This window comes from Chionomys nivalis, chromosome 8, assembly GCF_950005125.1.
Source record: "Chionomys nivalis chromosome 8, mChiNiv1.1, whole genome shotgun sequence".
Classification (NCBI taxonomy): domain Eukaryota; kingdom Metazoa; phylum Chordata; class Mammalia; order Rodentia; family Cricetidae; genus Chionomys; species Chionomys nivalis.
In genome coordinates, this window is record NC_080093.1 from 76196667 (window position 1) to 76216442 (window position 19776).

General features: G+C 40.2%; 1 protein-coding gene across 1 annotated transcript in view; it reads right to left on the reverse strand.

The window, feature by feature from the left end:
• LOC130879911 (ankyrin repeat domain-containing protein 26-like) overlaps positions 1–19776 on the reverse strand; it is a 90273-nt gene that overhangs the window by 1191 nt on the left and 69306 nt on the right. The window contains exons 22-28 of the mRNA XM_057778735.1: positions 16576–16646; positions 16095–16182; positions 15524–15636; positions 14161–14290; positions 8326–8517; positions 7063–7277; positions 5066–5291 (exon numbers count right to left, since the gene is read on the reverse strand). Coding sequence (XP_057634718.1) covers positions 5066–5291; positions 7063–7277; positions 8326–8517; positions 14161–14290; positions 15524–15636; positions 16095–16182; positions 16576–16646 — 1035 coding nt within the window. The remainder of the gene's footprint in view (positions 1–5065; positions 5292–7062; positions 7278–8325; positions 8518–14160; positions 14291–15523; positions 15637–16094; positions 16183–16575; positions 16647–19776) is intronic.

Below are 19776 nucleotides of genomic sequence, written 5' to 3' on the forward strand. Positions count from 1 at the left end.
CTTAAAGTATATACATATATGAAAAAATAGAAATGGAATCATTAAATAATGATGGAGACAAAGCCCCAACTACACATCTCTTGCCACCAAGTGAAACCTCCAATGCCAGGAATAGGTTACAGATAACTGAGTTGTTGATCAGAGGGGTCTCATGGAAACTTCCAAACAACTCAGGCTATTCCTAAAACTATTGGTTGCTCTCTACAAACTGATGGTAAGGCCTTATTGCTGAAGACAATACCTACATATCTCATTGAAGAATGAGAATCATGGAGAAGCTGGTGCCTAACTAGCGCATTTACCTCTACTGACTAGTGTTCATGGCATTGGAAGGTACTCTGCATGCTACTAGAGGAGAAAAGTAAACACTAACCCAGTCACAAACCCTTTGATCTGCAATGGTGATGGGCCTGCAAGATAAGCTGGTACAATAGTGGCATAAATGTTATGGGAATAACCCACTACTATTGGATTAGATTTAAGTTCTGCTCTATGAGATGGAACCTGTCCTAGTTATTATTGCTGTGATGAAACACCATGACTGAAAGAAAATTGGGTAGGAAAGGGTTTATTAGGCTCATACTTCCACATTGCTGTTCATCATTGGAGGAACTTAGGACAGGAACTCAAGCAGGGCAGGAATCTACCTGGGGACAGGAGATAATGCAGAGGCCATGGAGGGGTGCAGCTTACTGGCTTACTCATCGTAACTTGCTCCGATTGCTTATAGATTCCAGGAGCACCAGCCCAGGGATAGTACCACCCACAATTTGCAGGGCCTTCCTTCATCAATCACTAATTAAGAAAATTCCCTTACAGATGGCTCTTACGGAGGCATTTTTCTTAACTGAGGTTCCCTCCTTTTAGATGACTAGGTTGTGTCAGTTTGTCATGAAACTAGCTAGGACAGAACCCAAGCCTGACACTGGGTGGCCAAGAACCTGAGACTCCTGGGAAAACCAAATACTGTTGTTCTAGAGAAACTTAGCAATAAAATGACTCCTAATAACATTCTACTACACCCATAGATCAGAGCCTCACTCAGCCATCAGCAGACAAGCTTCCTTCTGCATTAGAAGGGAACTAATCCTGAAGCCCATAAATGAACAATGTACAGAGAGTGAGAGGCCTTAGAATACTCCTTCCTAAATGGGATGTCTTCATCAGACTCCTCCCTTCAGGGCTCAGGGAGCTATGCAGAAGAGGAGGTAGAAAGATTGTAAGAGCCAGAGGGGATGTAGGACACCAAGAAAACAGTGTCTCCTAAACACAGCAGGACCGACACACATGAACTCAGAGACTGTGACAGCGTGCACAGGGCCTGCACAGGTCTAAGTCAGAGGGAGTGAAGTGGACACAAGCCCCCATCCCTAACCAAGGTGCTATCTCCAATTGACAGCTGCTTGTGAAGGAAAAATGACTTTTCTCCAGTTGAGTCTCACTGGGTTTATAAACCACATTTAAGGGTAGGCTTCATGTCCTTAGCGGATGGGCAGCACGAAATGAGCTGACCAGTATTTTTGTAGGGTTTTTATTTTTTTTGTCTCATATTGCTTTGGACATTTCTAGTCTTCTTGTATATTTATATTGTGACTAATTTGTGTGTATTAATTTTTTGCTGTGTGTGTTTCTTATGTTTTTCTTAGTGAATTTAAAAAAAGATTTTTTTAAAAAAATTTTTGTATATGAGTGCTCTATTTGAATGTATGGCTATGTTTTATTTAGTTAGGGTTTCTATTGCTGTGAAGAGACACCATGACCATGGCAACTCTTATAAAAGGAAAACATTTAATTGGGGTGTCTTGCAGTTTCAGAGGTTTAACTCATTATCATCATGGTGTGATTTGGTGGCATGCAGGCAGACATGGTGCTGGAGAAGGAGCTGAGAGTTCTACATCTTGATTCACAGGCAATAGGAAGTGAACTGAGTTCTACACTGGGAGTAATTTGAGCATAGAAGACCTCAAAGCTTACCTCCATGGTATTTCCTCTACAAGGCCATACCTACTTCAGCAAAGCCACATTTCCTAATAATGCCACTCCCTGTAGGGGTTTTTTTCTTTCATACTATCACAAGCTGCATGACAGAAGAAGGCATCAAATCCCACTATAGATGGTTGTGAGCCACTATACAGCTCCTGGGAATTGAACTCAGAACTGCTGAAAGAACAGCCAGCGCCCTTAACCTCTGAGCCATCTCTCTAGTCCTTCTTTTTGGTTTTTTATATTTTTATATCATCATCATTATTATTTTCCTTGTTTTCTAAAGAAAGAGGAAGAAGTTGTGGGTTTGGAAGGGCAGAGAGGTGGAGGAGATCTGGGAGATGAGGGGGCATATATTTTATAAAAAAGAAGTATTTCCAATTAAAATGAAGGGGAGGGGAGGCAACAATAAGTTGGCCCCTTAGGCCCATTGGCTAGCCAGCCTAGCAGAATCAGGAGCTCTAGGTTCAGTAAGAAACCCTGTCTCAGAAAATAAGGTGGAGAGTACTGTGGTTGAGGAAGATCCCCAGTGTTGATGTCTGGTGTCCTCACGTACAAGAGCACATGTGTATGCAAACTGTCATTACAGAGACAAAGCCAAATGCACACATACACACACACAAATGATGATGACGATGGTAGCAATAAGAGTTTCTCACAGAGAACATGCTTTGTTTCCTGACATTACCAGGGCATAGACAGTATGTGGTGAAGCCAGTAAGACTGGGGATCGACAACAAGATCATGAATAAAAACTCACAACCATTCCTTAAAATATTTAGATTTATTTATTTTGACATGTGTATGGAGGGCAGAAGAGGGTGCTGGAGTTCCACACAGTTGCAACTGTTATGCTGGTGTGGGTTCTGGGAACAGAACCCAGGTTCAAAACAAACAAAAATAAACAAATGTTTAAATGAAATTTTAGAACCTAGACTTAACTTGAATATTACTTATGAAAAACAAATGTTAATAAAATACCTGTATATTTCAAGCTTAAATCATACAGACTATGTGTGTTATGTTGTTTAGAATAATTGGGTAAAAAGTACTGTAAGTTTTGATCTATTAAACATTATTTTACAAGAGAATGTTGTCTTATTAACACAAAGCTCTTCATTATCCAGCTCTTTATATTACACAGATTAGCTGATGAATCTTAGCAAAATTCTATGCCTTATGAAACTTTGCTGAGCTTTTTCACTTCAGCAGGTTTTTCTTTAAAATAAAAATTTCACTGTGCTTTGGATAACAGAGAGGAAGAATACTCTACGCTGTCAAGGTCTGCACGAACTTCTGAGTACGGAAAGGGAGGAAATGGTTTGTCATATGAGAGTTAGGTTGGTGAAGGGTTAAAAGTCATGTGCTCTAGATTACAACTGATCAGTTATTAACATGAGATTGCAGGAAAGTCATTGAGAAGAAGGATGGAGATAGGTTGAAACCTGTTTTCAGATGAGATCTGAGGGGTTCAGGGTGGTTCAGGCCAGTTTTCAAACTTATCTTTCTCTGATCTATGATTTTCAAGAGTTGGAAACAAGAAAAATAATATGCAACTCTTGGGTCAGAGGCTGTGACTCATTTGGGAGCGTGCTTGGTTGGCCTGCATAAAGCTCTGAGTTCCATTCCCTGCTCCACACAAAAACCGTGTGACCACTGGGGAGGTGGAGGGAGGCGGGTCAGAAGTTAAGGCCATCCCCAGGTGCATAACAAGTTCCAGGCCAGCCTGATACATGACACCTGTCTTTAAAAAGTTCAAAAACATAAAATTCTTTAGTTATAACTAATTTGTTTAAAATAAGAACCATTTTTAAAACAGCTGACTAATTATAGTTAGCTATTTAATTACAGAGTATGTGGGATGCTATATTCTGTATTGTATTACCCAAATTAAGTTGTTATCATTTAAATATTTGGATAGAAGTTGCTGTCTTATTAATGTCCAGGGTCTGACCCTTAGCACAGTAAATACTTTGTGGTTATCATAAGGAAGTGATATGTAACATCTATAAATTTTTGGTGTGAAGATTTTCTTGACATTTTTTAACTTTTGGATTTTATATCATGCATGCCAATCCCACTTATCTCCCCAGCTCTTCGCATCTGCCCTCTGCCATTGCAACCTTCCCCTCCAGAAATCAAAACCAAATTTAAAAGAAAAACCAAAGAAACAACAAAACAACAACAAACAAACAAACAAACAAAAAAGAAAAGAAAAGAAAGAAGAAGAATCTTGTTGTGGAAGCTGTAGTGTGGCCCTGTTGAAACACAGTTTACCTTCTAGTTCATTCATGTTTACTTAAAAGTGTTCATTGTCATGAGTCATTGTCCTGGCTTGAGGTTTCTGGTTTCTGCTACATCGAAGTCTTTTGTGACCTCAAAGTCTTTTGTGACGTCCCCCCCCCAAAAGAGAAACAGTTTAGACAGGAAGCAATCGAAGAGAGTTCTGAAAAGTAGTTAAAGGGATGCTGAAATGTAGCTCTTCACAGTCGATAGCTTCTCTCTCTGTGTGTGGTTGGGAAGAACTCATTTTTCTTTAAGGGACTGGCCATTGGGAGTTTGAGCATGCTCCACTGAATATATGGGCAACACAAATTGGACTTAGTGTTTGTTATTTTATTTATTTATGGGGAGGATAGAAGGGTGGGAAGGTGCACTTGGGAGGAATGGGAAGTGACTTTGATATCCAGGTGCATTGTATGAAATTTCCAAATCATTAATTAAGAACTTCAGCATTGGGCAGGGCATCCAGCCCCAAACAGATCTCACACGCTTCAGCCAAATGGTCCCACCACATCCTGCTGCAGCAGCAAAGGGCCATCCCTGTATGTGACTCCGAGTACCTCCAACTGTTAACCAGTTCCCCCAGGTCCTGCACCAGCACACAGCTGCCCAGCTGCTTCAACTCAGACACATAAAAATGCAAACAAATGTTCTCTTCTTAGAGAACACTACTATTGTGATCTTTACTGGACTCGCATAAGTCAACTAAACAGTTCGCTGTGGCACCAAACAAAAGAATTGACATGACTATCAGATAACAGAGTTGGAACGCCAAGGGACAGACGAGAATACCACTTACCTTGAGCAGACTCCTCCTCCTAGACTCAGAAGGCTGAGGGCTGGATGTAGACGGCTCTGGGGTTCTGCTTGTCATGAAGCTAGCGTCACATTTTACATAAGTATTACATTTTGTGACACCAGAACATTTGGGGACAGGTCTCATACTGAGCGCACTCTGCACAGTTCTGTTCCGTTCTGTCGCCAGCAGAATGTCTGTTCTGACTTTACTCAGTTTGCCGTTAGTCCTGTGGAGATTGAAAAGGGCAAATCCTTATGCTCTTGTTCCCTAAATGAGCGTGTTCTTTAGAAAGTACTGCATATTTCCACTTGCTAATGTCTTAAAGCTGAAAATGTGTTGGAGTGCACCTTGGGCACTTAGATTTGTCCTAAAGAACTACATCTATTCCCAAGCTAACAAGTAAATCCAGAGTAAGAGAGAGACGAATGCCTGCTAATGATGAGATGCTGCTATGCTCATGTTCTTGACTGAAGGGACAGTAGTCCACTTGAATATGTGACTGCCAGCAGGGACAGTAGTCCACTTGAATATGTGACTGCCAGCCCTTGCTCTTCTCCTACATTTCCTCTGCCTTGCTAAAAACTGTTAGATTACGTCCCTAAAGTTAACTATCAAGGTCTGTTCCCTTATTTAGATACTTTCTTATGTCAGGCTCATTCCTGAGGATGAGTACCACCAAACTCCAGCAATCAAAAGTCCCCTTTGGTTCACCTAACTAACATGCCCAATCTAAATATCCCACCGAATCCTAGCCCATTCTAACACAGACCTTCTTTTTTTTTTCCTCTTAAAAATTACACCTACAGATGGGTGGTGGTGATACACGCCTTTAATCCCAGCACTTGGGAGGCAGAGGCAGGTGGATCTCTATGAATCTGAGGCCAGCCTGGTCTACAAGAGCTAGTTCCAGGACAGGCTCCAAAGCTACAGGGAAACCCTGTCTCGAAAAACCAATAGATAAATAAATAAATAACACCTGCAAGGTCATTTGCTGCTGTTTTCTGCTGAGTCAGAAGCAGCTACTTGAACTTTTCTTTCCCAGCTAATAAAGGATCTCTCTGTGAAAACACGTTTAGGTGTGGTTTGTGCCTAATCTGGGGTCTGGAAGGAAACCCTCACTGCTAGGAGGGGTGTCTGTCTCACTGACTAGAATAACAATTGCACCAGAAACCACAACAAACAGTTGCGTGGTGATCCGCAACAAATGTATACAAATGTACAAAATATACACAATTTAAAAAGAAAACTCACAAACTAGTTAGAAATTGTTGTGCGCAGTAAATCAGCTTTTGGTTTAAGAGTTATTAGATGAACAGATTTTCAAGTTTTTGCTCTCACTGTCTACAATTCACCCATAACTTGGGAAAAATTAAGCATTTGGTACAGAGGGAAATTCAGAGGAGCAGCCTCTGGGATGGAAGATGGTTCTCCTGAGGATTTAAAAAACAAAATGAGTGGTTCCTGGAGCGGTTAGCATCTTAAGTTATCTCAGAGATGACACTGGCCCAGGGGTTATGTTTAACTACATTGTGAATGGTATTTTGTCCATCACTGGGTTAGCCCTCCCCTAGGACTCTGTCTGGATGTACAGCAGAACAGCTGTAAAGTGTGCCAACAGGTAGCTCTAACGGTGACACCAGAGACACGATGGACACAGTGTGTGCCTGGATGGGCAGTGACATTGCTGTGGGCCCTTTGGGAGTATTGAAGTAGTTAAATTGTTAATGTTTCTGTTTGAGAGACAGTTAGCATAATTTTCTGACACTATAACTGCCTTAATTAGCTGAAAGACCAATTTATCATTAGGAGGGAACAACATATACAACTAAAAATTAAAAGGGGGAAAGTGTTCTGCAGCCACACTGTAAGCATAGGTTCATTTCCTAACATTATTTTCCAGTTATAATTTTCAGCTTGCTTACATATCCTACTTAATCTTACAAGTCTGTTTCCGTGAAAATTACACCCTAGAGACTAGTGAGTCTTTCCTGGCTTACTTGCTGAGCTTCTCTGATAATATCTTGCTGAGCTCCCTTTCTTTGACACAGCACTGCTTGTATTTCTCTGCCTTTCTTGCATTAGACTCTCCTTCAGCTTCCATTTTCTCAAGCTCGGATTCAAGATTTTTCAGCCTGAGTTCCATTTGACTCATTACCGAATCATTATTACTGTCTCTTAGTGCCAATTCATGTTTTTTATCTTCTGATTCTGCCTATGGAAAATTGAAATGATATACTTTAAAACAATTACACTAAACACTCAAAATACTTGCTGTTTTTGCTTTAGTTTTGAGTAATTGATTCCCAGAGTAATTTTAAATATGTGAAATAAGATGCCAGAGTTTAAAATATCAATACTAACTCCATTAAAGCCAATCATAAAATGATACTGAACCTTGTTTGGTCTGATCAGATCATAAACCCAGGGCCTCCTGTTGTTTCTGAGCTACAAGTCTTGATTCTGAATTATTTGCAGACTTGCCCTTATATAATCAGACAGTTCACAGAACAGAATTGACTCAACTTTCCAAAAACCCTGAACTTTAAGAACAATTCAGAAGCATGGCGAAAGTTCTATATCCCAGTTTCACTTTCTCTTCTGGTGGTCTTGTTTTATGCTAAATTGCCGAAAAAGTTGAAAATGATTATTCTGAGATATCAATGGCATTTTTTAAATGATAGAAACTGAAGTAATTAAAAAAATTAACTGCTGTGGGATATTGTTCTCGTATACTGTAAAGATTTGTCCCTCATATTGGTTTAGTAAAATACTGATTGGTCAGTAGCCAGGTAGGAAGTATAGGTAGGACAATCAGACTAGAATTCTGGGAGGAGGAAAGGCAGAGAGTCAGTCACCAGCCAACCACAGAGGAAGCAAGATGAGAATGCCTTACTGAGAAAAGGTACCAAGCCATGTGGCTAAACATAGATTAGAATTATGGGCTAATTTAAGTTGTAAGAGCTAGTTAGTAATAAGCCTGAGCAATATGCCAAATAGTTTATAATTAATATAAGCCTCTGTGTGTTTATTTGGGACTGAATGGCTGTGGGACCAGGCAGGAAAGAAACTTCCATCCATAATTAGCTGATGTTACCTGCCTTCTGGAAATCTCTAACACCATCTGTGATGAGACACACAGAGGACACACCCATCAGTTATGCTGCAAAAGTGTTTGCCTGTCTCTTATGTCTTCTAAATGATGACTTCCTCCCTTCAGCCCCCTCCCCCATTGTCACTATTTTCTCCTCACACTGACCTACCATGTTCTCTCGTAGCTGGTGCTGCAGGTCTAGCACTTCTCTTTCCAGAACCTTCTGATCCTTGTGGAGCCTCTCATATTGCTTTTGTGCTATTTTTATTGATAACAACTCCCGTTCAATGTATTTAAATTGTACATTCAGAGGTAGATATTTGGCGTTTATAGTTCCCCATTTTTCTTTCAATTCATGGATCTAAATGAATAAAGAAAGTCACATAGAGTAGCATAAAAAGGATTTAGGTTGGAAAAGTATAATAATAGAAAAATAAGAGAAACTCTGACTCAGTTGCAATACATTATAGTCAATAGCAGAGTTATAATGTAATCCATTGAAGTTCATACAAAATCAACAGAGTGAAAGTCACAAAGAATCACAAAAGTGTGCTTTAAAAAATAATGTTTCTATTAATTCTTTGAGAAATTCATGCAGTGTATTTTGAGGATATATACTTCTCTCCATGTCCTCGCAGATCCACCCCCTCCTTCCTACCCAGACAACTTGGTGTTCTCTCTCTCTCTCTCTCTCTCTCTCTCTCTCTCTCTCTGTTTCATTCTCTCTCTCTCTCTCTCTCTCTCTCTCTCTTTCTCTCTCTTTCTCTTAAATCCATTGAGTCCAGTTTGTGTTGGTCAACTTCTCTTGAGTGTGGATCCTGCACTGGGGCATGGTCAATATGCCAGGGGTCACACCGTCAAAGAAAACTGACTCAGAGGCTGGACAGAAAGAAAGTTCAGTGGTTAAGAGAACTCGTTGCTCTTACAGATGATCTGAGTTTGGTTCCTAGCACCTATCTGGTGACTCACAATCATCAGTGATTCCAGTTCCAGGGGATCTGATGACCTCTGACCTGTGTAGGCACCAGGCATGCATATGGTACACATACATACATTCAGGTAAAACATTCATGCACATAATATTAAGTAAATGAAATCTTTAAAAGTAGAAAGAAAGGAAGAAAATTGACTCTTTTTCTCAATAGCTATCAAATGCCAATAGCTTTTCAGCTAGGAGTGAATGTTTGTGTTCTCCTCCCTCTTCCATGATGCGTTTCACAAAAAATACTCGTCTTTGTCACAAGATAGCTATACTGGACCTCAAGCTTTTTTTCCTTCTGATTTGTCTCATTTCTTTGCTTCATAAAATTGCCTCTTAGTAAAGAATCTCTCCCTCTTCCATCTTTGATGCCTATAATTTATGAGGAAGTTTTAGGGACACTGGTTTTCAGTTGTTTAGGTTTGCATTAATAAGAGACTTCCAAGCCAGGCAGTGGTGGTGCACACCTTTTATCCCAGCACTCAGGAGGCAGAAGCAGGCAGATCTCTTAAGCTGGAGCCCAGCCTGGTCTACAGAGCTAGTTCCAGGCCAGCCAGGGCTACACAGACAAACCCTGTCTTGAAAAACAAAACAAAACAACAACAAAAAACCAACAACAACAGCAACAACAGGAAAAAAATCTCAAAGATTCCCAGAATAAGAGTCTAGAAATTAGACTATAATTAATTAATCTGATAAATGTGGAGTCCAAAGTTGCACATCTTTTTCTGAGTTGGAGATGTTGTGCTCATTTGAATGGCTGTCTTAATTTTTTCATTTCTGTGAAGAGACATTGTGACCAAAATAATTTACCAAAGAAAGCATTTCTTTGGGGGCTTGCTACAATTTCAGAGGGTGAGTCCATGGTGGAGAGTCTGGCAGCAGACTGGGAACAAAACCTCCAAGTTTACCTCCGGTGACACACTACTTCCAACAGGGCCACACCTCCTAATCCTTCCCAAGCTGTTCCACCCACTGGAAAGCAAGCATTTAAATATATGAGCCCACAGAGGCCATTCTCTCCAGAATATCACAGCCACATTACAAGAAGTACTGATTTTCAGGAAGGTCTTTGAAAGAATCTCCTAGTACAAAAATCTAGCGATTGGACCCATCCGTTTGTAAACAAGAATGGCTTAATTCAATAGCATCGTGTAGTCATTTAATCTTTCCACCAAATAAAAGGGAATTGATTTTCAGCATCTGTTGCAAAACAAGTGTGAAAAAAGTATTTCTAGCAAGAAATAATGCCAAAGCGCCTGGATATCCACATGCAAAAGATAAAGTTGCACTCCTATTAAATAACATGCTTACAAAGAAACTCAAATTAAACCTGCAAAGTGGAAGAAATAAAACCCTACAGCTTCTCAGTGTGCTTCTGAGCACACTGTCAAAACCGTCATGACTGGAACTGGTATTTATGTCTGTAATTTACCAAAAGCAGAAACAGATAAAGTAGGCTTCAGCAACTAGAATTGTGGTTGAAAAGCTACCATGAAGAAAGTGAAGGGTAGGATTGGAGAGATGGCTCAGAGTTATGAGTGCTGGCTGCTCTTCCCAGGGATCAGAGTTCAATTTCCACCACTTCTATGCTGGCTCACAAGCTTCTGTAACTCCAGCTCTAGGGGGCTGATGCCCTTTCCTGGTTTTCAAAGTCACCAGGTGCACAACTGGTGCACAGACAGACATGTTGGCAAAATATCCATTTACATAAAAAAATCCATACTTTGTTTTTCCTTCTAAAATATGAGACCTCTATTCAGAAAACCCAACACGAATGTCTTAAAGAAAGTAATCTGTGTTCCTGCATGTGAGAAATGTGTTTAAAAACACTTGATTATGTCATGTCAGCGTCAAACAGGATGTGGAAGTTAGGAGCACAGATGAGGTATGTCAGATGAGGGGCTGTCATTTATGCATAGTGACCATAGTAATTCCTAAGAAAGCACTTGAAAATCAGACCCTTGATCAGGGATTCATATCCAGAATAAAGGACTCCTACAAAAAAATAAACAAACAAACAAACATGATTTAAAACTAGAGGTGTCATGAATGAACATGCCTTCCCTGTGAGATATCACTCCAGCACTTAGAGATCAATCAAGGAAAACCTCTTTAATAACAGTCCACAGCTGGTTCTGGCTAATGCACAAGAGGGAACTCGCCCTGCACAGAAACTCCCTTAGCTTATATAGTTTTACAGCCCCAGGTTACACTTCGGGCAAGAAACATAATACACAGTGATGGAAATTCTAAGCTTCACAGTGTAAAATACTGTCACAGTTCCCCTTAGACAGACCAGGGTTTGCTTTTCCCAGGTGGCTCCCTGCCAGGGTGGTTCTGTCTGCTGGGCAGAACTACGCTCTTCCTGATAAGAGAAACAGGGGTGTGACTTCAGCTAGATTCTACTTTGTGTAACTTGACGTTTCCTAAGATGACTGGTAGATCCGTTATGACACCAGTTTACCATTCCCAGTTTCTCCTGTATCAGAGAAAGAATCTACATAGACATTTGTGCAAAGAAATACATTAACCACTAGTAAGCACCTAAAAGGCACGACCTCATACTACCTCCTTAGTAAATAGTTAAGTGCAAACAAAACCCTCCACAATGTGCACTTCATGTCACGAGGATGGGAAGCTTTTCACTTGACATGGTGAAAAAGAGCATGGGCAAGGCTATGGAGAAACCGTGACCCTTATCCAATGCTGTCACCTTAAGAAATATTGACACCTGGGGCTGGAGAGATGGCTCAGCGGTTAAGAGCACTGACTGCTCTTCCAGAGGACCAGGGTTCAGTTCCCAGCACCCACATGGCAGCTCACAACTGTCTGAAGATCCAGTTCCAGGGGATCTGACACCTTCACACCAGTGCACATAAAATAAAGTAAATAACCAATAAGAAATATAAAAAAAAAAAAAAAAAAGAAATATTGACACCTGCCGGGCGGTGGTGGCGCACGCCTTTAATCCCAGTACTCGGGAGACAGAGGCAGGCGGATCTCTGGGAGTTCGAGGCCAGCCTGGTCTACAAGAGCTAGTTCCGGGACGGGCACCAAAGCTACAGAGAAACCCTGTCTCAAAAAACCAAGAAAAAAAAAAAAGAAATATTGACACCTCAGAAGGCTGAGCAGAGTTATCACATGACTTAGCTATTGATTCATAAGTATTCGTGAAAGGAAACCTAAAACGTTGGGGACTTCAGACCACCAGACCCTGAATTTCCTGTAAACAACTTGTTTTCCTCTGCTCTGAGCAGCCTGCAGCTGCCCTGAGCAAAAGACCCTGATGGCAGGGGAGTGGTTTCTGGTGGACCTGCAGCTGAAAGATCCCAAGAGCTGGGGCATAGCCAGAGCCCTATATAAGCTGGCAATAAAGGGGGGCATTCTTGTTTCAAGGATGACCCATGTCCCTGTGTCTCTGTGTGTTTGTATGTTTAAATTTCCAGGCCCTTGCCGGAGGCTCACGAACCATTTTGTAGTGCAACTTTAAGGAATGGATAAAATGTATTGTATATCCACACAATGGGATGATACTACTTGCCAACAGGAAGAAACTAAGTGTTTGGTCATGTCACTGGTTTGAAGATGGATTTGGGTGGTGTGGGACAATAGTCTGTATTCTTTCAATTATATTTTAAATAAATGCTGATTGGCCAGTAGCCAGGCAGGAAGTATAGGTGGGACAACCAGACAGGAAGTAGAGGTGGGTCAATGAGAACAGGTAATTCTGGGAAGAAGGAAGTCCTAGTCTGCAGTTTTGACCCAGCTACAGAAGAAGCAATATGTAACTGCCCCGCCAAATAAGGTACCAAGCCATGTGGCTAACAGACAAGAATAATGGGCTAAGATAAGTTATAAGAGTTAGTAAGAAGCCTGAGCTAATGGGCCAATCAGTTTATAGTTAATGTAGACCTCTGTGTGATTTCTTTGGGATTTAATGACTGTGGGAACTGGGCAGGACAGAACCTCCCCGCCCCCCCCCCCCCACAACACTTGGGTCATGTGGCCTTTAATTCGCTCCTCTTCCCAGTGTGAACATTGATCAAATATCCTCTCTCTGTTTTTCACCATTACTCATCTCTTTGGTGTATTGGTAAGATTACAACAGGCATGAACACTGAAAACAATGCAAAACAAAAGGAGCCAAGGAAAAAGAACGGAGACCACTTTGTGATACAGGTATGTGACCAATTCACAACAGGCAAAGTGATGGGAACAGCAGATTGGTGGTTCCCTATGCTGATCAGGAAAAGGGGGTGAGCAATGTCTGCAGGGTGTGTGGTTCCTTCAGAGGGTGGTGAGAGCAGTCTACAACTGAAGGTGCTTGGAAAGCCGTGCAACTGCCTCAGACGCTACTGACATGCCTCTGTTAATGACCATGTTAGCTATGTCCCAATAAAACAGCTACCAATGTAGAGGGAAAAACGAGTAGATCATTGTCTCTAGGGCAAACATTAAATAATAGAGTTGTTTCAGAAAAGTACTTAGACCTCAGAAAAGATCATTGTTTCCTGGGGCTTAGTGAGTTTTTTCTGAAGGAGTTTCCCAGCCTTTGTGTGACTTTAGTCACAAGGCAATCCTGGGACACCTGGAGCGTCTTGCATTATTGGGTACTGCACACAGTGCACCAGAAGGACTAAACATGAAGATTAGATCAGGGGCTTTGGAATGAGGAACTTGTTTCACCCTCAAAACAACTCTTGTGTAACAACCAATACATTTGCTTTCATACAGCTGTTGAGGTTCAGTTCCTTGAAACTGTTCCTCTCTGCTGCCACAGAGCCTGGATTGCATCTTGGAGTGACCTTTTCTTTGATCGTCCCATGCAACATACATAAAATAACTAAATAAAATTGATGCTATTCGTGATTTAGTGGCTTGTGAGGGTGTGTACTGCTTGGCTTCACGTACCAGCTTGCATTCAACAGAACACCATTTCAATAGAAATTAACTAATTTTCATTGACATGAAGTGTGAACATTTGAAGATTTATATTTTTGGTCTCTAAGCAAATAAAATTACCTCATTTTTTAACACATCCACTGAAATATTCACTTCAAGTTCTTTAGCTTTTAAATCTCCATGGCAACTAAATTCTCCATTTTCATGATCATTCAATTTTCTTTTCATTATTTCTAAGTGTTTCTTTATTCTGCAAAAGTGTATAAGTCAGTATGGGAAGTCTTGTAAATAGTAAATGCTTAACAATTTTTCAAATGGATTGTATGAGCTATCGTGTTCTTACATACATTATTTCTTTTAAAATGAAACTACACATTATGAATTCTCATTAGTTTCAACTTAAAATTATTGAAAGTACTTTAATGAAATATTAGGTAAATAACATAAAGAAAAACTTACAGTATTTATGTCAGATAAAGAATGAAAACTATAACCATACACCGAATTGTTTTAACCATTTAGTTTAGTATTATAGTATGAAGCATTAACTAATTATTAACAATTAGGAATAACCCATAGATCAGTAATCAAGGTAAAGAAAAAATATTTGGGTATGTGTGAGTTATATGCACATATACAACACTTTACATACAAGAGTTGGTTATCCATAGACTTTGGTATTTGAGGAGGGTCTTAAAACCAAACTTCTGCAGATACTAGGTGTGACAGTATTTTAGTTGTTTGTGTGCATATACAGATACATACAGATATTTATATATGTAGATATGTAACAAACAAGTTTAGCAACATGTATACTTCATGTAAAAAATGGGTGACACCCATGGAAAAATAATGTGTCTGTAAATATCATTGTTGAAAAAAAAAGCAGAAAGAAAATAAAAACCAAATCAAGCCAAACCTGTCTCAGCAAGGGAAAGGGGAGGTGGTGGACATGAAGCTGCCCCTCTCTGGAGCGGGACAATCAATAGCTGCTGGGATACAAGAATCAGAGTTCTTTGAAAGTGTGGATGCTGGAAGCCAAACACATGCCAGCCGGAGGCCACACAGTCAAGAATCTATGAGCAGCACAAATTAGAATTGATGGGTGAAAAAGGAAGGTACAAAGTTGAGTGTGTGAGGAAGGGGAGGCTGGATCTGGGAGGAGGAAGGAGGAGAAATATCAAAATAATGTAGGAAAACTCAAAGAATAAAAAAAATAGAAAGAAAAAGAAAAATTGCAGGTAGATGAAGAAATGCATAGAGCCATAACCAAGGCACCTCCATTATTGCTTTCAGGATCACTAGAAAGTAAATATATTTTAGCATCCAAATTTTCAGACTGATTCATGAGTTTTTGAAGTAAATTAAAAAAACAATAACTTTTGGTTATTAAAACAGTTATAAAACGAATTCATATTTAGGTGTTAATAAAATCAGCTAAGTAAGTCCGTGAGTGAAGAGATTTGAAATATTAAAATCTTACTCAGTGAACTCCCTCTCCAATTCTTCATTTTTACTCTTCTTTTGGTCCAAAGAACACTTCAGACATAGTATGATTTTGTTGAGTTTCTTTAGCTGTTCCTCTTTGCTTCTCGTCTTTGGAAAAAATATAAAAACTACCTATAAAACTTGATATGAACTATTCTTTCTTAAAATATTATTTATTGCTGGGCAGTGTTGGTGCACGCCTTTAATCCTAGCACTGGGGAGGTAGAGAGGCAGGTGGAGTTTGAGGTTGGCCTGGTCTACAGAGGTGAGTCCTAGGGTATCCAGGACTGCATAGGGAAACCCTGTCTCAACAACAGCAAAAAACAAAACAAAAAGCAAAACAACAACAACAACAACAAAAAACTATGCCTTAAGACAGGTCATCAAAAATCATTACCTTATTCATTCGGTCACACCTCCTATACAGCAAAGAGGATTTTCACCACCAGCAGGAAGTGGCATCAATACGAATGCATTAAATATTTGCGTCAGTGGGGCTTTTCACATTTCCTGCAGTGCTCCTTTTAGGGAAACATGGGACAGAGGTGAGCAAGGACCCGACTCACCAAGCTTGCCCATAGCTCCTGAAGCTCTGCAATTTTCTTTCCTTGTTCTTGTATTGTAACTTCTGCCTCAGAACATTTAGCTTGAAACCTAAAATGTGTTTTATAAACAATTATTCTTTCATATAAACTTTTTTACAACATTGCTTAATGACAAAGGACTTAAATTCCTAAAAAAATTGAAAAGTAGATAGTGTTTCATTTTCTAGTTGTATTTTAGAGAGAATGTGTAAATTTTAGGTAGATGAACAAATATCACAAAGTTTTTTTCTTCCCAGTGTGGTGATTGAACTCAGGGCCGTGGGCATACAAAGTAAGCCCTATTCATCCCACTGAGCTGTGTCCCTAGACGTAAGGAACACAAAGCTGAGATGTCCCTTGGTCTTCACAGAGCTATCCTTATTGTAACCGACATGATTTCACATTATACTAATAATTTGCTTTGTAAATACTCAGGTTAATTGTATGCTCCTTTAAATCATACTTCTGCAAGCAATCCTGCGTCTTCTGAGAACTCTGTATGACTTCTCTTTGTCGATCCTGTGCCTCTTGCAACTAAAACAAAGGATTAAAAAGAAGACTTTACTACTGTTCTAGTACAAATCTCCCTATCACATGTTTCCACACTAAAATTACTTTAAAATATTTATTTCATATGTATATAGGTATATGTGCTTCAATGTGCATAGATGTACCACAAGCATAAAGATGCCCGTAGAAGCCAGAAGTGGGCATAGGATCCCCTGGAGCTAGAGGCAGTCACAGGCAGTGTGAGCTGCCCTATGTGGATGCTGGGAACAGAACCCAGACCCTCTGCAAGAGAAGCAAGTGCTCTTAACTGCTGAACTGTCTCTCTAGCCTCCTCACACTAGGATCTTATGAGTACACAGCCATTATCTCTGTATCTGCACACTAAGGGGACTTTTGTGCTGTCACTGTGGTGTTTGTTGAGTTATTGCAGAAGGGATCTTATCCCCAACAAATCTAAAATATTATGGTCTGAGTCACTGACCTGTCCCGTGACTGACTGAAATATGGTATGCTTATTTTGAAATTGTATTTTCTCAGACACTCAAATTGATAAAATTGTCAAATGAGAAAAAAGTCGAAATCTTATTATGGTGAATCTTTACATGTTCAAAGTGCCAAGTCAAGTATAATTTTAATAATTCATGTAGACAAATAACTAGAGCTATGCAAGCAATGATTACAAAGTAACAAAATACTCTAGCAGAGGAACAGGATGCTAAAGGAAAGTGTGGGAGGCAGCTTCTAAGTGAGATGCTTCTAAGTCAGAACGCTTGTGTCTGAGGCCCAAGCTCCTGTTCTAATAGCTATTGTCTTAAACAAACTAGTTTTCTGGGCCTTGGCTATCTCATCAGTAGAAGGGAGGCAATTACAACATCTAACACTGGACTTTATGGATGATTAGATTAGAAAATAAGCAAAAGTAATTAGAAGAATTGGAAAGACATGGGGAGTCATAGACAGCATCTGCTGCTGGCACCAGCACCTTGTTGCTCTCACACCGTCCTATCCTGCAGGCAGGTGGCATGTTCACAAAGCCTCCTGTTGTCGGAGGCGGACCTAAATGTGAATAAAGATTCCCTTTCTCTGTGTCAGTCAGCACTCCGATGAGTGGAAGGTGGTTACTAGGGGTAACGTGCATGACATGGCAGATCCAAAGAGCTTTGGTGAGAGCCTCTCTGTTGATGAATCACTACAAATCTAAACCACGGCCTCCGTTGTAAAGGTAGGAAAATCTCACTTTTTCCATTGTAAGAAAAGTAGATGGAGTTTTATGTTTAAGCTTTTAACATATATTTAGATGAAAACTCTTCTTATGTTAGTTTTGAAAATTATGAGAAGTACTTAATTTTATCCTAACAAATGTTTTTTTTTTTTTTTTTTTTTTTTTTTTTTTTTTTTTTTTTCTGTGTTTTGTCTTTTCAGCATTGGGGACAGAGTCCAGGGCCTCACATGCTAGGCAAGCACCCACCAAGCTCTACCAACTGTTCAGCAAAAACATTTTAATGTTTATGTGGAAAAGCAGCATCCTTATCAAACATTACCTCCCTCTAGGCAGTTTTATGCTTTGACAAGATCGAGGCACAAACAAAGTGAAATAAGACGAAATGAAGAAAGCACACAAAATGAATGACTTCGTTGTTCTGTACACACAAGGTAAAGAGACTTGGGAGAATCTTCACAAAATAGTAAGCTGCGAGTCTATTCTGAAAATTTGTACACGATTTCATTTGTAAATGATTACAAATGAAAAAAATCTGGAAAGAGAAGAATCATGATTAAAAGCCAAGAGACAGTGAGATCAGCATGCTCAACTCAAAGGGTAAAATCCAGCAGCAAAGAAATAAAAATATGCCTACAAAATCATTTCAGCATTACAAATAAAGGCAAGAAATGACCATAATCCTGAGACCCTTCAGCTGGTGAGTGAGGACGTGGGACAGCCATGTGACGAAATACCAGCCAACAACAGGAAGAAACGGAGTTTTGATACAACAGTGATGACTTTGTTTTTGTTTTTGTTTTGTTTTGTTTTTTTGAGACAGGGTTTCTCTGTGGTTTTGGAGCCTGTCCTGGAACTAGTTCTTGTAGACCAGGCTGGTCTCGAACTCACAGCGATCTGCCTGCCTCTGCCTCCCTAGTGCTGGGATTAAAGGTGGGCGCCACCACCGCCCGGCTGAAGATATTCTTTAAGGTGATGAAAATATTCTGAAACTGATAGAGTGACCATTACATGGATCTGATAATATGCTAAGAGACCTTGAATTTGCCCTTAAAATGGTTTCCATAAATTGCATGGTGACCATTGTATCTCATCATAAACCCCCTATAAAAACAGTGACAGGAACAAGAAAACTTTCTTCTCTATTTTTGGATACATGGTATATATTTAATCTATTTCTATGCTTTTTCACTAGGTCTAAAATGGAAGAAAATGTCTAACTTCAAATTTTCACAATTGCAAAATAAAGGTGTTTTTGCTACATATATCTGTGCTTGGTACCCATGGAGGCCAGAAGAGGGCACTGTATCTCCTGGACCTGGAGTTAGAGACGGTTGTGAGCCACCCACTATGTGGGTGCTCAGATCGAACCTGGGTCGTCTACTTTTTCTGTTTCTTCTCTCTCTCTGTGTTTTTTTTGTTGCTGTTTTGTTTTGGTTTTTTGTTTTCTTCGCGTCCTGAAACTCACTCTGTAGATCAGGCTGACCTTGAACTCAGAGATCCATCTGCCTCTACCTCCAGAGTGCAGGGATTAAAGGCGTGTGCCGCCATGACGGGCTGAACTTGGATCTTCCATAAGAACATCAAGTGTTCTTAACCACTGAATCATCTCTCTGGTCCCAGCTTCATTTTCCGAGAGACGGGGTAACCTATCTGTGCAGTGGACACAGAACTCTGGGATCAGAATCCCTTCACTGTGGAGCGTAGAGCTGCACGTGTATCGGATGCTCTGTCATCGTGGAGTGTGGAGCTGTACGCATATCGGATGCCTTCATTGTGGAGCTGCATGTGTATCGGATGCCATCATCGTGGAGCGTGGAGCAGCGCGGGTATTGGATGCCTTCATTGTGGAGCGCGGAGCTGATCGTGTATCGGATGCAGTGTTGTTTTCAGAAACCCCTTGTTTTGAAATAGGGATTATTTCTCTGTAAAGGA